The sequence below is a fragment of the Myotis brandtii genome, unplaced genomic scaffold (genome assembly GCF_000412655.1).
Source record: "Myotis brandtii unplaced genomic scaffold, ASM41265v1 scaffold237, whole genome shotgun sequence".
Taxonomy (NCBI): domain Eukaryota; kingdom Metazoa; phylum Chordata; class Mammalia; order Chiroptera; family Vespertilionidae; genus Myotis; species Myotis brandtii.
The window spans coordinates 1,656,921-1,676,333 of NW_005358943.1; the positions used below are offsets into that span (position 1 = coordinate 1,656,921).

General features: G+C 34.9%; 1 protein-coding gene across 1 annotated transcript in view; it reads right to left on the reverse strand.

The window, feature by feature from the left end:
• Nucleotides 1-19,413, reverse strand: part of PIK3C2G (phosphatidylinositol-4-phosphate 3-kinase, catalytic subunit type 2 gamma) — a 276,367-nt gene that overhangs the window by 169,910 nt on the left and 87,044 nt on the right. The window contains exons 13-16 of the mRNA XM_014540168.1: nucleotides 18,944-19,075; nucleotides 13,252-13,366; nucleotides 9,226-9,356; nucleotides 6,102-6,290 (exon numbers count right to left, since the gene is read on the reverse strand). Coding sequence (XP_014395654.1) covers nucleotides 6,102-6,290; nucleotides 9,226-9,356; nucleotides 13,252-13,366; nucleotides 18,944-19,075 — 567 coding nt within the window. The remainder of the gene's footprint in view (nucleotides 1-6,101; nucleotides 6,291-9,225; nucleotides 9,357-13,251; nucleotides 13,367-18,943; nucleotides 19,076-19,413) is intronic.

A 19,413-nucleotide genomic window follows, 5' to 3' on the forward strand; every position in this document is an offset into this window, starting at 1 on the left:
CATCAGTGGCCTACTGCATGCAATTTTGTGCGCTGGGCTTCTAGTAAGGTATATAATGCTATTACCTCATTTTATAAGGAAACTTGCCCAAGGTTATTTGAGCAATAAGTGGCAGAGCCAGTATGTTTGTTTTCAAAGTTTATGTTGTTGACTGTAAAATTTGGAAGCCACGCCAAAGGTGCACAAAGGCAAGATGCATATCTTTGAGTTTATGTGGTTCCTCATTCCTCATACTTAGTTTATTACCTTGACACTTCCTTCATGGAGAATATTGAAACTTCCACATCTTTCTCTTCCATAGCCATATTTACCTATAATTGTATTCATATGTTTATCCCCTCCCACCTGAGAGTAAGAAGTTTCTTTCTTCCCTTGTGTAAAATTCCCATTTTCACTGTTGTTCCAGGCTACTGGCTGTTGGCATCATCTCATTTTGCCATTGTACCCACTTCTCTGTTTTCTGATCTTTCCTTCATACACCCGTCTTCAAGCATGTTTACAAGCTCTTTTATTTAAACAAGCATACAAACCCCAAACCTCAAAATCTTTTTCTGACCTCCTCCAATTTTAGCAACCTTGTCTTTACCATAAGTACAATTCTATCATGATATTAAATTGCTCACTATTCTCTGAACCTCCTTAACTGTTCTCATGCTATTTGTTTTTTCCTGGAATGGCATTTTCTCTCTTCCTTACTCAGAAAATTCCTATGACCTTTCAAGATAGAATTCAACTCCTTTATGAAGCTCTTTTTACTTTCTCTGAAAGAATTTTCCTTCCTTTGGTCACATATAGCACTTAATACTTTGATTATAGTATAAAATATATAGTATAGTGGTTTTTAGCTTAAGTCTTATCTCTAAATTTTATATGTTTTTTAGAGACAGTTACTATGACTTATGCTTCTGTCTCTTTGATTCATTGCATTCCACTTTCCATGTACATATATTTTTGCTCAGTAAATAAATGAAAGAGATACATATCATCAATCATTTGATTATTTAGTCAAATGTGGAAGTTATAACTGTTTTCCTTTCCCATATTCCATTCTGCCTATTTATAATGCTAGTAAAGAATGTCTTTGCATAAATGAATCCTCACAATAAAGAATACAGTAGTTTGGGCAAACATTTTTGTGAAACATTTCTCTAAGGAAACTGATTTTGGAATCTAGGCAGTGCCTGTTAAGTATTGCTCTTCTTCTTGCAAAACAATAATTTTACATCATGTGGGATGACAAGTTCTGGTACCTTGTCAAATTTTTATTTAAGCTTCTGATGTAATCCTCTGATGCCAGTTTGCAGTTGCTATTTTTAAATGAATCTTTCCTTGAACTGCCTTTTAATTCCTTGGGTAATTTCTGCTTGTTATTAACAGTTGAATAGTTGTGCCTGTGCATCAGAGTTCAAGAAAATAACAAGTGTCTGCCAAGAACCACAGACCTTAGCCTTTGGTCTCTGTCATTCTGACAGCACGGCCATCTCTAATGGAAGTCTCAGTACCGGGAACATATTGCTGGCATTCACTAGTAGAAATATTAATACCCTATGGCCCACACTAGGTAAATTAAATATCAATATCTCTCTTGCTAAAATTAAACTTAAAGGAGGTGGTGCATCTTCAGAGAGAACCAAGTAAACAGCAATATTAAAAATTTTCCAAGCTAAAAATGGAGCACATAAGTTCTCAAGAGGTTAAACCACTGAAAAAAATAGGTTGTTCAAAGGAGAAAAAAGAGAGCTCTCTGAAGAACTCACTCTGACAACTCACTTAACAAGCACATTCTGTTTGTTCTCAGAAAAGTTAGGTTTTGATTTTGGAGAAGTTGAAAGGTTCATTTCTGGAAACAGCTTGTTCTCAAGTTTTTTTATAGCTCAGTTAAACTACAAGTGGGAGTCACAGGATGAATACAATGGAAATACTCCAACCTTTTCAGTGACCTTCTTTGGTGCATAATAAGAAGCTGTCCAATGTGCAAATAAATCAAATTTTTACTAAGTTCACTGAATGACACTTAATAAATGGCACTCTACTTTGAAACTAGTCCCTATAACCTCTAAAATCTGATTATCTAGAAAAAAAATTACACAGTGAAGTAGAAACTTCATGCAAGCATGAAAAGTTAGTTAAGAATTGATATTTACTATAGTAAAACTATTTTAGGATAGTTTTATTTACATATTTAATATGTAAATAGCCTAACGTATTTATGTAGGAAGGCTGTAAGCATAGCGGTTAAGATTACAAACCTAATCTCTGGATTTAACTCTAGCTCCTCAATTTACGAGTGTCACATTGGGCAACGTAACCCCTGTAAGCCTCAGTTTCCTCATAGGTAAAATTGAGATGACACTGTTTGTCTCATAGAGTTATTGTGGATATAAAAATGAGGTAGTACCAAGGGGCACTATGTAAAAATTCAATTTTTATAGTTAAAATGTTGAGTCAAATAGATTTTCAAAGTTGGTTTAGGTAGAGGAGGCGCACTATAAGCAGAATTATGCTTTGTTATCAGGAATCAGAGAATATTCAAGTCCATCTAGAGAATGTTCTTATTTTATAAGCAAGAAAACTGAGTATTACAGGCTTCATTCTGATAAAGACATTTTCTTATGAAACATTCCATGAACTTTACAAAAATATTCGTTGACACACTTAATCTTTTAAAATAGACCAAGGTACACCTTAATCAAACTATAATAAATTGTAAAAAACAAAAACAAACAGTTGATGGTTTAGAAACTTTAAAAAGTTGTTCCATAAGAGAATTATGCTTTAGAGATATAAGGATTCATTGTTTCTACCTTTACGACTACTTTTAAAAAGTTTTAATAGCTTTGTTGAGATATAATTCAAAGGCCATACAATTCACTCAAAGGGTACAATGCAATGGTTTTGAGCATGTTCCCCGAGTTGTGCAACCATAACCACAAAAATAAACCTCATATCCATTAGCAACCATTTCCCATTTCTCCCCACCTCCCTTGGCCCTATGCAACCACTAACCTTTCTGCCTCTATGGATTTGTATTTTCAGGACATTTCTTACAAATAGAATCATAAAATATACGGTCTTTTGTAACTTGCTTCTTTCACTTAGCGTGATGTTTTCAAAGTTCATTAATGGTGTAACATATATTAATATTCATTCCTTCTATTATCAAATAATATTCCATTGTGTGAAGTGCCACATTTTATTTATCCACTTATTAATTGATGTCCATTTGTGCTGTTTCTATCTTTTTAGCTATTATAAATAATGCAGCTCTAAACATGAGTGTTTGAACTGAAATATCTTTTATTTATCTTGGGTATATACCTGTGTGGAATTGTTGGATCATTAGGGTAATGCAATGTTTAATATTTAAGGAACTGACATATGGGTTTCATTTTACATTTCCACCAGTAACATATGAGATTTTAAATTTCTCCACTTTCTCCCTAACACATATTTGTCTTTTTTATTATAACCATTTATGGATGTGAAATGGTATCTCATTGTGGTTTTAATTGCATTTTTCTAGTGGTTAGTTATGTCATGTATCATTTCATGTATTTATTGGACTTGTGCATTTTCTTTGGGGAAATAACTATTTAGATCCTTTGACCATTTAAAAATTGAGTTAATTTACCTTTTTGTTGTTGAGTTGCAAAAGTATTTATATATTCTGAATAAAATTCTATTATCACATATATAATTTGCCTAAATTTTTTCTTATTCTGTGAATTGTTACCTTTGCATTTTGAAGCAACTTTCTATTAGCCAATCAGATCAGGAATGATAAAATAATAATTGTGTTAATATTCTGTCTTAATTGAACAAAAAACTAGAACTTAGTAAAAAAAATAGATTTTTGCTATTTTTATATATCTAAATCAGGAAAATAAGTTAGAAGTAAGATAGAAGTGAATCTATCTTTTACAGAAGGTCTTAAAATACAAGCATAAACTGTGAATGATCTTAATGAAACCAGTCAATTATTAATTGATTTTCTTACGGTATCATTCTCTTATTAATTCATTCAACTGTATAAGGTAATGTGTGTCATAAAGAAAATGATGATTCCCTCAAATAACATAATTTAAATGTTAAAATAAGGCAAAATAATCATAATGTATTTTAGAAAGTGACTGATTCAATATTGAGTAATTACTATGTCCCAGGTATTAAGCTTTTGGGAAATAGAAACACTAAGATGATCTATTTTGCCTTCAGTAGCTTTTAGTTTAACATAGACAAAAATCATACATTTCACATGTTTCTTGTAAACACATTGCAATGAAATGTAACTTATAAAGTATTAGCGCACTGTACTAGGCAGAAGTGGTCAATTCCAGGACCCACAGAGAAGCATTATAATAAAGGAAAAACTTCAAACTCAACTAACAAAAAACTCCTCCTCTTCCTCCCTCCCTCCCTCCCTCCCTCCTTCCCTCCCTCCTTCCTTCCCTCCTTCCTTCCCCCCTTCCTTCCTTCCCTCCTTCTATTCTTCAGTTATTCATAATTCCTTCCTTCCTTCCTTCCTTCCTTCCTTCCTTCCTTCCTTCCTTCCTTCCTTCCTTCCTTCTCTATTGATTATCAATTATCGGTCTACCATCTGTCATCTATCTGTCATTTATCAAGGAAGAGTGGGCATCTGGGATCACATTCATTAACTGAAGAAACCATAAAACTGAGAAAAATCTCCAATGTGAGAAGTACCAAAAAAAATGTAGGATTCTAAGAAAATTTGTAAATTTTGAGCTTGAAGATTGAGAGGAACCTAGTAACTCATAAATAATAGAAAAAGATAACTGTTTTCCACCCCACAAGTTTTATAAATGACACTGATTTAAAATAAATCTAAAAAAATCGGTTGGAAAGTCCTTTGTGTCACTCTCTGTCCCACCTTTGTCCTTCTGTCAGGACCTTCAGAGAGAATTCAGAATAGAACTGGGCTCTGCGATTCTTCTCTGACTCCAGAGTCTGCAGACTTTCTTCATGGCATTGGTGAGCTGATGTAATCATAATGTTATCAGGACAGATTTAAAATATTTCTTCTTGGCTTTGAATATAAAATAGGAGCCAAGGAAGAGCTGCTTCCCCAAACAAGAGCCAGGTAACACACTTGTTCCCACAAGCTTTCCCTTAACTAGTAGAAGACATCATTCCCCACCCTCAACCCCCACCTGGTGAATTTTCCCTCCTTTTCCTGCGGAAACATCTAAAGCAGCAGTTCTCAACCTGTGGGTCGCGACCCCTTTGGCGTCGAATGACCCTTTCACAGGGGTCGCCTAAGACCATCCTGCATATCAGATATTTACATTACGATTCATAACAGTAGCAACATTACAGTTATGAAGTAGCAATGAAAATAATTTTATGGTTGGGTCACAACATGAGGAACTGTATTTAAAGGGCCAGAAGGTTGAGAACCACTGATCTAAAGAACTATATAAGGGATTATTTTTTAATTATTATAATTGGCAGATGAATTGTATACTTATGTAGAAGCAGGGCATTTTTTCACATTTTGCATGTTTAAATAGTAAAGAGAAAGTATGATTCCAATTTTTAAAAACTTTTCTTTTTTAAAAAATATATTTTTATTGCTTTCAGAGAGGAAGGGAGAGAGAGACATCAATGATGAGAGAGAATCATTGATCGGCTGCCTCCTGCAAGTCCCACACTGGGAATTGAGCCCACAACCTGGTCATGTGCCCTGACCAGGAATCGAACTGTGACCTCCAAGTTCATAGGTGGACACTCAACCACTGAGCCATGCTGGCTGGGCAAAACTTTTTTCTTTGAGAGGGGAAGAAGTAGAGAATTTTAGTTTTCCATAGTTCATTTTTTGGGTTATTTCTGTAAGAGCAATAAGACTCGTTTCATTTCAGGAACCATAGTTATTAATTGTACTTCAAGTTTAGTACAGACGGCATAATTATGGCTTAGATTTGTTTAAAATGTATGTTCATAGTTTACATTTACCTACATTTAATATTCATAGCTATTAAAATTGGAAATAGAAGACCTATTGAATTTTTCATATAGTCCAATAATTTTTCTCTTCAAATTTTTCTTATCAGTAATTACTCTCATGCTCATTATATAATTGTTACCTGGAAGTCAAAAGTCCAAGTGCTTCTAAAGGGTGAGAAAATTTCCATCTCCTCAAAATGGAATGCATTTCTGAAGTAGTTCTTTCATCCCATCCAGGGGCACTGCCCAGGACCAAGGGAAGGGAGCAGTTTTCATTATTGCAGTAGAAGCGATAAAACCATAAGTATCTTCTCTTTTCTTCAGAGAGTCTGCAAAACCAGATTGTAATTTACTAGAAGTTTCTATACTTACCAAGATTGCTGCAAACACACAGTATAAAATCTTACACTAGTTTTTTAAATTTTAGTTTAGTTTGGAAAGCAAGTCCTTTATCTTCTTGGAACAGTTTGATAAGGGTATTTCATCAGCTTATCTCCCACTAACTTTATTATTTTACAGAAAAAAATAAAAATAAAAGCTTGCTTCAGATCATTCACATTTATTTTTTCCTCCCTGTTATCCTTGCGATTTAAAAAAAAAAATGATATATTGGTGGGCAAAATCTCTGTCTCCTTGAGAGCAGACAAAATTTATCTGAATCCTGCAACATGTACTACTTAGAAGAACAATAAGCAACCCTTTACTTTCTTTACAAAATAACTTAGACCAGATGAATTCCTTCACCTCAAAGCAAGTTTCACCAGAGTTCAGAAAACTCTTTGGTCTAAATTTCTAAAACAAAGATCTCAATTCATCCTTGGATTCTGGCATTACATTCTCAGAGTTCATTGGGAGTTTTGAGTTAATGCCAGTGAATAGAACTTCCTTAAATGCCCAACTATTTCCTCCTGGAGAGTAGCGCCAAACAGAAGATCTAAATCTGGGACGAGGGCTGTTGACTCACTGACAGCTTATGTTTTGCTCACACTCCGGCAGAAGCATTCCGAGCCAGAGTTCAGCTGCAGAGCAGCATTTCTCCTATGACAACGACGGCTTTTGTACACTGTCTCTTCCAAACTGATACTCTGTTGTTCATCTCACATTAGCTAAAAACTCCCAAGAATGGAAATGAGAAATATTAAGTATTTTAAAAGTCAATATTTCTCTATAACTTCTTTTAAAGGTATCTTCATCTGCACAATGAAGGAATTGGATTATAGGTAATGTCTAAGATATGTTTGGGCTTCTTTCCGGTTTTGTCACTACCTTCTCCAACAGAAAGCCCTCAAAAGAAAAAAAAACCCATAACAAAATTTTACTAAACTACTAAAATTATTTATTTTGTTCTGATTAAATTCCATTTCCCCCCAATATTGAATAATGCTTTTTTTCCTATTAACTTCTTTAATGAAGCATTATTTACAGAGAAGGAAATGAACAATTCAATACATGTAGCAGGTAAAAACATAATCCTATTAAGATATAAATAGTTTTTTTTTAATGCCACCAGATGCAAACACTGGTATGATTTCTTGCACCCTATGTTAATATTCCTTATTTTAAAACTTTATATAAATGGAATCAGTAAATACTCTCTTATTTATGGCTTTTTCACTTAGTAGTTTTGGAAAGGATCTAATGTTGAGAATATTAGTGTATTTTTGAGACAATCATATTTAAATGAAGAGCTATAGGATGAGATGATTCACTTATATGAAGAACTGGGGAAGGAGTATTTCTGGTAGTGGGAAAAGCAAGTAAAAAGGTCTTGATAGGGAGAGGAACTAGCACATTTGAAATATATGAGAGAGACTAATGTCATTGGCTTGAAGTGAATGAGGAAATGAGCAATACAAGTTGAAATTAGAAAGCAGGGCAGTAACAAGATTATCTAAACAGAACTTGATCACACTCAATATCTCAGCTTTGGCCCAAACTTATTCTTCCCCCAGAAAATGACTCTATCTTCTGCCTTATTGATCAATTAAAAAATGTGTATTCTCCATTGAGTTAATTCATTCCTCAGTTTCTCAATGGGCTTATCCTGTAATTACTGTTAATCATCAAGTCATATCTTCTCAACTTCCAAAGTATGCCTCTCAAATCTAGCCATTTCTCCCAATGTCCACTGCGATCCCTTTAGTTACAGCCACTATAATCTCTTACCTAAAATGTCACCCTAACCTTCCTGCTGTACTGCTTGCTTCCACTCTTACTTTCTTGCCAATCCATTCTTCAACTTGTGGTCAAAGGAATTACTCAAAAAGATTATTCAGGTCACATGACTCCCTTGTTCAAAACCATTGAATTATTTCTCATTCTTAGGAAAAAATGCCTTGTGTTCTATATCTTATCTATATATTACAGTAGATTTGTAAAGAATTACTTTCTTAGTTCTACGTTTTTGGCATGTCACTGATGAACATAGTCAGTTGTAGCTTAGATATTGTTGAATGGTAAGTACAAAGTCCATAATTCTCTCTCTGTCTCTCTTTTTTTAATCCTCACCCAAGGATATCTTTTCATTGATTTTTTTAGAGAGAGTGGAAGAGAAAGGGAAAGACAGAGATAAATATCAATATGGGGGAAACTCAGTGATTGGTTGCCTCCTGCATGCGCCCTGACCAGGGCCAGGGCCGAGGAGGAACCTGCAACAGAAGTACATGCCCTGGATCGGAATGGAACCCAGGATTCTTCAGTCTGCAGGCTCTATCCACTGAGCCAAACCAGCTAGGGCCATAATCCTCTTATAGTTCTTCCTGGGGTTTGGTTTTATTCAGAGAATTAATGTTTGACAAAATCAAAGCACTCTTTAGTCAACAATTTAGTGCTATTAAAACATGGTTTATTTCTGTACTTTTAAAATCTGCTAAGATAATTAAATTTTGCTTTTTCCTGTTTACTAAAACAACTTTATATCCACTTTGATGATGGTTAAGCAATGGTTTATCCCTGTTAAATGCTTATATATATTTAATCACTCTCTGCTTTGTTGTTTGAACTGAATGATTTCCAACCTTTTTATTTTCCTTTGACTAAAGTTAAAGTTGCTTAATACTGCAGGAAAAAGAAACTTTAAAAAGCATACAAATTACTAATTTAGCTCTTAACATTAATTGATTATCCCACAGGTATGACTTTAGTAAATGAAAGAAGTTATGTGGGAGGGAAGGTTCACTCTTTATAAAGTTATGAACACTTTCATATGACTGATGGTGTCATGAATAGCAGGCAACATTTACTCACAAGACCTGGGTCACTTACAGTAAGGGAGACTGTTTCTGTGAAAGTCTGGCAATATGTTTTAAACACTCTTTCGGTGGTTCTTCAAGATTACTTCTACTGTCTTCAACATCAAGTTTCACATACTCCCACTCTGTAGCTGGAAAGTCAATCTGAAATAAAGAAATGGTTGCCATGTACTGAAAACCTCAAAAATGCCTTATTAATTTAATAAACTCCATTGTAGATTAGTAGAAACTAAAGGAAAACTCCTATATTGTCTGTACCATTTATTACTTAAAAATAAGTTTTAAAAGAATCATTAGGGTTTAACTTGGTATTTAAATAGATATGGTATTTAGAAAATCCTCAATTATGTATATAATAGGCATAAATTAGTAATCTGTAATATTGTATCAGGAAAATGAGAAAAACTAATAACAATATGTAAACTTTTCATAAAATTAAATGATTATAGCCTTTCTACATTTAAGAATTAAAATGTCTTTCTATTATTAAATGATGAAAATGATAGATGGTAATTATACTTTTTTTACATAATCACTTAGAAAAATAGAGTTACTCTATGTTCATTTCTACTTCATAAAAGTCTGTGAACCATTATGTAGGCATGAGAGTGAAATCTTCTCTGGTAAAGACCAGTTTTGCAAGCATATAAGCAATGGAATATTTTGGATCAGTGTGGGGTATGCTGTCTTTGAAGGTGGGAGTTTTGCTAGGGATGTGGCTCTATTTGTGTGAAGCTTGTGTTATGAAGGAATCTGAATCAGAGCTCCAGACTCAGAAATAAACTTGCTAGATACTGTCAATAAAACTTTAGAAATGAATGAGACCCAGCCATTCCATTGCTAGGTATATATTCAAGATAAATAAAAACTCACATCCACATACAAACTTGTACATGAATGTTTAAAGCTCTATAATTTATAGCCTAAAGGTGAAAATAATCTAAGTGCACATTGACTAATAAATGATAAAGTACAGTATATCTATACAATGTAATATAATTCAATAATAAAAAAGAAATGAGTACTGATGCTACAACATGGATGAATTTGAAAGCATTATGCTTAGTGAAAAAAAGCCAGTCACAAAAGGTCACATTTTTATAATTCTATTTATATAAAATGTACAGAATAGGTGAATTTATAGAGACAGAAAGTAGATTAATAGGTTTTTAGAGTTGAAAACAAACGGATGAATAGAAGAAGGTGATAGCTAAAGGTTATGAGATTTCCTTTTGAAGTGATAAAAAAAATTGATGGTAGGGATAATTGTACATATCTGTAAAAATATTAAAAGCCACTGAATTGCACACTTTAAATGCAATTGTATGGTACGTCAATTATATCTCAATATAGCTTTTTAAGAAATTCTGCCAGGTAGAATATATATACTAAGAATAGCAAAGAGTAGCAGATGGAACCCTTGAAAACTGTCAACAGTGAGGACTAGCAGGAGAAGGGAGCTGAGAAGGAGACAGACAAAGGATAACCAGAGAGAAGTATGAGGAGAAACAGAGAGCAGTAACACCAAAGACCAAGGAAAAAAGTGTTCTGTAATGGGGAAGAAATAGACAGGGCCAAAATTATAGAGAGGGCCAGTATGAAGAGGACTATTGAATTTGGCAACTAGGAATTAGCGTGCTACCTGACAACAGTTAAAGGTAGTGAGGACATATAAGCAGACTATAATAAATGAGACATGAATGGGGAGGTGAGGAAGTAGAAAAACAGAGAATAGAATAAGAGCAACATTAACTCTTAGTTCTTAAATTGTGATAGAGCCACTCTACTAGATTGTATAAGGGAAGAGACAGGAAATCAAGGGAGACTCAGGGTGGTGAAATCATGCAATAATCTGTCACCATTTCTGAACTCAGATCTACTTCATTTTATCCACTGCTTCCAGTTAGCAAATCAACCACAGAACACTCCAACAATGATTGGCTGGAAGGAATCAGGTTCTGTGACATCATGTCTCTTATCATACTGGGTTGGCTACAGTGTGGCAATAACTACTCACATGATAAAGACAATAAGAAAAAGTATAGACTTGAAAGAACTTGGAAAGGCATAGGATAATCCTTTCTTTGTACAGAGGAGAAAATTGAAGGTGAGGTGATTTCACAGCCATAAAATTTTCTGTTAAAGAGCTAAGTCTAGAATGCACGTTTCCTAACTCTTAGTCTGATGTCTTTTTCTGAGACTCACACTGACTCCTTAACACAAACACTAATTGCAGAACTTCTAATTTCCTCATCATCTCATAATATTTAGGTTGAAAATTCTGCTCTAAATTTAGCTGTATGTAATTAGAGTGACACTGGTTATTAAGGGTTTTAACTTTAATACCTTAATAACTCTCATTTTATTTTGTATATTTCATCACCAATTAAGAATATTCTGAGAAGTTTCCCTTTATGTCTGTACATGAAATTATTTTGTAAAAATCAAATAATCTAACTTTTTTTTGCATACCATGGAATATTTACATGCCGTCCCCCACCCTTTTGTAAGACAAATTTGGTGTGATTCCAGGTGTCTACTTGGAAATCTATGTTGCTGTTAAATACTTGACATTTCTCTTCAGATTCCACTTACCAGGACCTGTGTCCCTAAGCAGTTTCCCCCCTCATTTGAGAAGAATCAAGAACAGTCTCCCTTACTTCTCTTCCACTGCTGCCAGTACAGATCCCTGTAATCACAACTTTATATCCACAAAGCTCTGGCAATGAACAGAGTTGGAAGATTTTGGTTGAGCTGAGGTGGTGTGTGTCTGGCAAGAAATAGTCTGATAAAAAATGTATTAATCCTCTGAAAGAAAGCTAGTTGTGCTTTACAGTGGAACACCTGCTAATCAGTAAGCCATCATTTGTTGAGTGTCTGTGATTGTGCTAAGATCCAATCTGAACAGCTACTCTTTGTTATCACTGTGTCCACAGCTTAGAAGTGGATCGTTGGCTACCATCTGGTGGGGACTTCATCCCTCCTTCAGAGTGGAAGCCATCTTTCTATTAGTATTACCTTCATTTTTGCATTTTTAGCATCTTGTTGTTCATCTTGCTAAACCTTATCTCACACCCCTTACCCCCAAACCTTGAAACTAAAAAGCCTAGAGACTCCACTAGTTTCCTCTAGAAGCAATGATCTCCACCTGAAGGCAATTTTATTCTCAGAGGGTATTTGACAGTACCTGAAGGCATACTTGATTCTCAGAACTGGGGAGGTGCTACTGCCATCTAGTGGGTAGAAGACAAAGATGCTGCTAAATATCCTACAGTGCACAGAACAAAGAATTATCTGAAACAAAATGTCAATAGTGCAGAAGTTGAAAAATTCTTTTCTAGACTATCCTGCCAAGAAAGCATTTCCAGTTTTTCCTAAAGAGAATAAGAGTCTATATTCCCCACATTTTCAATGTATGGGAGTGGCCATGCTTCAGGTGTCTGACAAGTATGATTACTTGCAATCATGAACTAATAGGGAGTTCTCAGCAGTAAGAACCAAAGCCTGAAATCATTCATCACCTTTCATTCATGATCACAAAAAGTAGAAAGGCTTTAAGAAAAAAGAAAGTGCAGTATAATGGATGGATTTTGTTGCAGTTTCTCCCTCACTACTCAGCTAATTGCTAGTCATTTCGGAAACGTACAATAACAAGATTTTAAGGAACATGACACAATGCAGAGGCAGGTGTGAATAAGGTACCAAACTAATATTATATACCAATGACTTCTTTCAGACAATGGAAAAAATAAATGCTCATAATGAGTATACTAATGGCAGCATTCCTTTCCTCTCCTTCATGATCCTGTTGGATGGAGAATGGCTTGAAATTGCTATTATATAAGCTGGGAGAAAAAGACTTTGAGAATACTAAATACAAAATAAAAGCTGTAGAGATTTTAAAAATCCCAGTGGCTGGAGGAAGAGAAGACTATAACATTGTGTGATCCTAAAAGAGAATTGTTTCTGTAATTGACAATAAGCTACTGATCAACCAATACTTGCCTTGTGTACTTTAATCCCATAGTCTGGCACTTACCTGCAGGATCACTGGGGATGGTTGGCTTATATCCCACACTCCTGGAGCTATTATTTCAATGGGAGGCTCACTGTGTAATGTCATGCTGAATAGCACAGACCCAAGAATTATTTTGCTGCAAGAGAAAACATATACAGACAGAAGCCACTTGATGAGGGAAACTATTATTATCTATAAATGTTTTCTTTTGAAATACAAACATAATCAGCTGGCTTCATTTAGTAGCAGGAAGAGAAATATAATATTCCATAACCCTACATATTAATTAATAGTTCATTTCTAATACCCCCCCGGCTATGTTTATAAGCTATCTAGATTTATTTTCCACATGACAAAGTTGTTTTCACAATGGTTAACTCTTGAGAACATTTTTTTTGCCCCACAGAATGACTAAATTCCCTGGGAATCCATAAAGATATGGCTCTAAATGTATAGAAAGAAAATACTTAAATTAACATATGATCTGCAGAATCAAAATAGTGGGACTTCACAGGAGAAGTACTTCTTTATGCATGAATAAGAAAAAATATTCATATTCTGAATCTTTGAGAAGATGTTGTAAATTACCATAGTAAATGAGAATGCATACAGGAAAGACTTTAACAGGAAGAATTCATGGAAGGTTTTAACAACTTCAGTAACATCCAAATCCACAGAGATCCTTAAAGGAATTAAAAAGGAAACTATACCTGGCTGTATATATGAATTCAATTATTGGTAAGCTGTTCCAATGATCACTGAGAGCAGCTTTTGATTTTAAAATATCAAATTAAATGTAAAACTGAAAGGCAATAAAATTAAAGTTTATGAAGAACTTTAAGGCATCAGCTGAGTCTTTTTGAAAACAGCATAGACTTCCATCATGCCATTTAACGAACACTATGTGAAATAGGATGAAAACTCCAGCAAATAAAGCTTTCTTTAGACCTTTAGATTTCTGAGGCCTGCTTTCTTTATTTTCCATATCTGGAGATATTTTTATAAAAGTATCTGCTTAGGGGAGTATAATTTATAAACATTATTGTGCAGATATTTTTAAATAACCCAAGAATATTCTTCTAGCAGAACAAACTTTGAGTCTTTATCCTTTTGTTTCATCCCTCCCTCATCTTGAGAAAGATTTTTTTCTTGTATAACATTACCAGGGAGCCAGCATTCGCAAGCTAAAATTTAGCTTAATGAGGTAGAAATAAAAAATATATTAATGTGATTTCACTTCTGCCTTTCTTAAGTTATAACCTCCTCCAAAATGGTCCAAAGTACCCATCTGCTTGGAAAAAGTTTGGATTAGCTCCAGGCAGAATGAGAAAGGAAGAAGGAGAAGGTCAGATGTTAATGTTCTCCACAGCATTTATAGAAAATACTTGTGTCCACAGTAAAGGGTTAACAGGAATGAGGGAGGAAGGATGTGGTATATCCAATGGAGAATGTGGTACAGAAAAGGCCACCACTTTTTGGCAACTCAGGATGGTGGGAAACAGAAGACAAAGAGGGAACAGAGTGAGTGTAGCAGACACAGATGTTCCAATTTTTCCCCTCTTCTGGAAGGCAGATGGGGAGGAGTGTTAGATAAGGGAATACAGGATAATGCTGAAAGACAGGGGGGCGGGGCTCTAGGAAAAGCTAAATATACCTGAGGGAGGGGCTTTCCAAAAGGGGGCGGTCATACGGTGGGAATAAGGGACCTTTGTGCTAAGAGTGGGGATAAGATGAGGTCAAATAGGAGTCACAGGTAACCTCAGAGGGGTCTATGGTGCCTTTAAGAGCCCCCCTCACCCAGGGAGTGTCAGTAAGCCCTGGTCAGACTGGCAGAGCACCAGTCGCTAGTTCCCCTAGCTCCCTGGTTGGCACGTGCGGGAGCGCACGTACAATGCGATTGAAACTTCATGGCCCATGCGTAGAAGTCAGTATTTTGTGGAAGAGCCACACTCAAGGGGCCGAAGAGCAGCATGTGGCTCGTGAGCTGCTGTTTGCCGACCACTAGCTGTAATAAGTAGCCACAGCTTCAAAAGTGCCTTTGAGTTGGATATCAGAGGTCAAATCACCAGGCCAAAGAATCTGTTTCTTTTCTGATCCTGTGTCTCCAGATATCCTTTTAGGAAGAGGCAGTGTGGTCAGGAGGACATCGGAATGACTAAGCATTATTTTTTCAAAAGCGACTGTGCACTTCTAAAAGGACTATTTAAATTACTGAAATGACTAATTTTTGGTCATCAGTGGAAGGTTTTCCCTCTTCATTAATTATAAGGTAGGAGGTCATGAGGAAAAGTGTGATATATTACTGGAATTTTTCTTTGCATCTAAGATGTATAATGAGTTATATTTATGGCCTTGCTATACTTATATGCCTTGGCCATGTTTCACTCTGAAAAACAGAGTGATCTAAGCTGATTTCTACAGAGGATGAGGTGACTCGAGAATAAATGTCAGTGTCTGTCATTTGTCTCCTTGGATGGAGTCTGTATCAGTAGTCACCACGGCCTTAATTCTGAGGCATATAGGGGAGAATGAAGTCAGAACACTTGATTTAAGTATATGTATGAGGAGATGTATCAAGCAAAAAGGTATAGGGAGAATGGACTTCTAGCTGTCCAACTGAGGCTGATATGATATACACTTTGAGGCAATTCAAGGATGAAAGGATGCCTGGGGGGAGAATGAAGTCAGAACACTTGATTTCAGTATATGTATGAGGAGATGTATCAAGCAAAAAGGCATAGGGAGAATGGACTTCTAGCTGTCCAACTGAGGCGGATACACTTTGAGGCAATTCAAGGATGAAAGGATGCCTGGCACCATTCGTTGGGCTCTCTGTGTGCTTGATAGTAGCTAACTTACTTTCTGATAATGGACTGAACCTAAAAATCTTTTGAGATATTGTAAGCATGGTGGAGAGAATAAATTTCCATAGAGTTCTGGAAATAGAAAATGTGAGGAGGAGGAAGATGATTAGTGGAATTAAGAGGGGAAGAGTGTTGGTGGTCTCCCAGGAGACTGTTCATTCAGGGCTAAGTATCTCGGAACTGAAGAATTTACCACAATCTAGAAATGCTAAGCAACTATTACACTATTTGTTTTGCATTTAAGTAGAAAAGTAGCTCTTAACAATTGTTGAGGTGTGAATAACACTTTCTTATAGCAGTGAGGAGGCATTGTGAATACAGCATAGATGCAATAGAAGTTCTGTCTGCAAAAGGGAGGATTGCAAAGCTTCTATGGCAGTGGTTCTCAACCTTCCTAATGCCGCGACCCTTTAATACAGTTCTTCATGTTGTGGTGACCCCCAATTTCATTGTTACAAGTTGAACATAATTAAAGCATAGTGATTAATCACAAAAACAATATGTAATTATATATGTGTTTTCTGATGGTCTTAGGCGACCCCTGTGAAAGAGTCGTTTGACCCCCAAAGGGGTCACGACCCACAGGTTGAGGACCGCTGTTCTATGGGCAAAATTTAACTTTTGTACTTGTGACATATTTTTTATAGGCTTGAAGGCGAGTTTATGTGCTTGAAAATGTCAATGTTCATATTTATTTGTAGACATTCTTGGTGTACCCATAACTGATATTTCTGCATTTAGTCACCATTGGTTATTCTGAAACCCAAGTCTTAGAACCACAGAGATAGGAAGCTTTTAATTCTGCATATTTTCAGGTCTTGTGTATGTTAAAAAAAATAAAGACATAAGTGCTCATTACAATTCCACACAGCTAGATATGGGTAATTCAAAATGTAATAAATGGCAGATTCAATACCAAACCTTCATAGGCAAAGGCATTCTGTGAAAAGTGGCCTATTTGCTATGATCTGGAAATATCTGTATCCGATGAATTGGGTTAGAATCTCTGTAACTTGTAGCAATGAGCTCAGTGGGAGTCATGGAATCTCCCAATTGCCCCAATAATAGATTTCTGATGTCTTATGAAGATCTGGACTTCTTTAAATTGTTCAACACGGAAGAGAGGCTGATTTTTCTGATTTTCATAAGATATGGTCTTTTGGAAATACAGTTACAAGTGCTTATTCAAGTTGTGTTTGCTGATGTGATGTCTCATCATCCATAATCTGACACTTTTCCTCAAGAAAACACCACCTATCAGTCCCAAATGGCATTACTTAAAGATGACCACTGTCTATGATCCCTTACATATAAAATGTTTACCAGTGGTAAGTGACTTATGACAAAACAACATGGAGTCAGTATTTTTACTATTATGACTATTTAGAAAAAGATCTTGAAGATTAGTTTGAAACACAGTAATGTCTTAAACATTCTTATATATTTAACATGTATTGATTGCCTGTCATGTGCGAAGTAGTGTGGTGGGTGATTGAAGGAAATCAAATAGATTGAATTTTTTTCAGTGAATAACTGGAAATGTTATTCTACAAACAGGCTAGATCTTACAAGCACTGCAGTTGAAACTTTAAGGAAATTCACTCTTGAAAAGAAAGGGCATGTGCATAGCTCCTTCTAGTAAGAAAGTAATGAAAGCTCTAACCCACAAATCAGATTTTTGAAATATTTGCTAACAGCAGTAGGTGTTATTTTAGGACAAAACTGTTTTTTGCAGACTTCCTGAAATTTTATTTCCACTCTAAATCTCATGTAGGAATTGATTTTTTCTCAATTCAATTTAGTAAACAAATCTCTAATGATTGCCTATTCATGAGGTACTATATTAGGTGATAGATGTTACAAAGATAAATCTATTCCCTTTCCTCAAGAAACATATAAGTAGAAATAGGCTATAGCATCAAAACAAATACTGGAGCAGGACACACACACACACACACACACACACACACACACACACCAGGTCAGAAATATTCCAAAAAAGGCAATTTTAAAGATTTATGATGATTGTTCTGATAATAACTTATTTATATTGACTAAATGTGGGAACTAAAAACTAATGAAGAATTTTCTTAACATATTTATATTACCTAATATTTTTAAAGCAATAGGGGCAGAAAAATTCTTTATAACACTATTAAAATAATAATACACTTATTAATTTTTCAATTTGATTTTAAAGCAAATCTTGCCATGTAAAAAATAACTAAGCTGATTTATTTAAAACATTTTTCCTTAATGGTATAGAGAATCATGTAATTAACTATCAAATATCCAAAGTATTATTAGTTCTAAATAGCTATGGTTAAATCATCAGGTAATTTGCAATGGCCATTAGCTCCAATAGAATATCTGAGCTCATAGTTGGCTTACTTTTCTGAAAATATCATTATAAAGTTGCAAATATTTCTTCTTGGCAATAAAAGGTCAGCAAACCAGTGAGTTACATTGTGTAATTTTACTTCATCCAGAACTCCTTGATTTACATTGCTTCTATATGATAGAATTTAGCTAAATAATTTCGAAGTACTAAATGCAGAGAAATTGGCTGGTTAGAGAAGGAAAAGCAATTGTAACAGGTCCTGCCAGTAACTTTTCACTGTGAACGATCTAGTGGACAAGTTGAACATGAAACCTGCATTCAAACCCATTTCTACACTTTTTTCCACTCCCACTTTCAATAATCATGATTTATGCTGAGCTACCTCAATTTTAGGATAAAATTTTCTCTTGATTTTTTTCTCATTATGCTACATACTGGAAAATATTTAGTTTCAAGGAGGCTTTTTTATTGGGATGGGAGCTGTGTTAATTACACATTATATACTTACTCTTTTGGAAACAATGGAAGAGAAGTCCAGGCCAATATCTCTGCATTGTTGGTGGCACAGTTAATCCCAAACAGTTTTATAGTGAGCATGGATTCCTTTGGAAGTGATTTTATTTCAAGAGGAAAAGTGATCCTTAAAATATATTTAAAAAGTAGATTATCAATTACAATGTTATTTTATTAAATATTTGAACATTTGTGTTTAATATTGTAAAAATTAAAATATAGCAGAAATACATAGAGTAATGTGATTGTTTACTCAGTGAGGATTGCTAAAATTATAATTTTTACATGTAAGGTTTTTGTTTTTTTAATTATGATAACTTGAGTATTTATCCTTTGCATGCACAGAAGAATGGTTCACATTGTCTTAGAGAATGAGGGGATAATCAAAATGGCCAAATTGGCCATAATCAGATGGGGATTTAGACAAGAATATTCTAAGAAGAGAAAAGTACGTGGACAAAGATA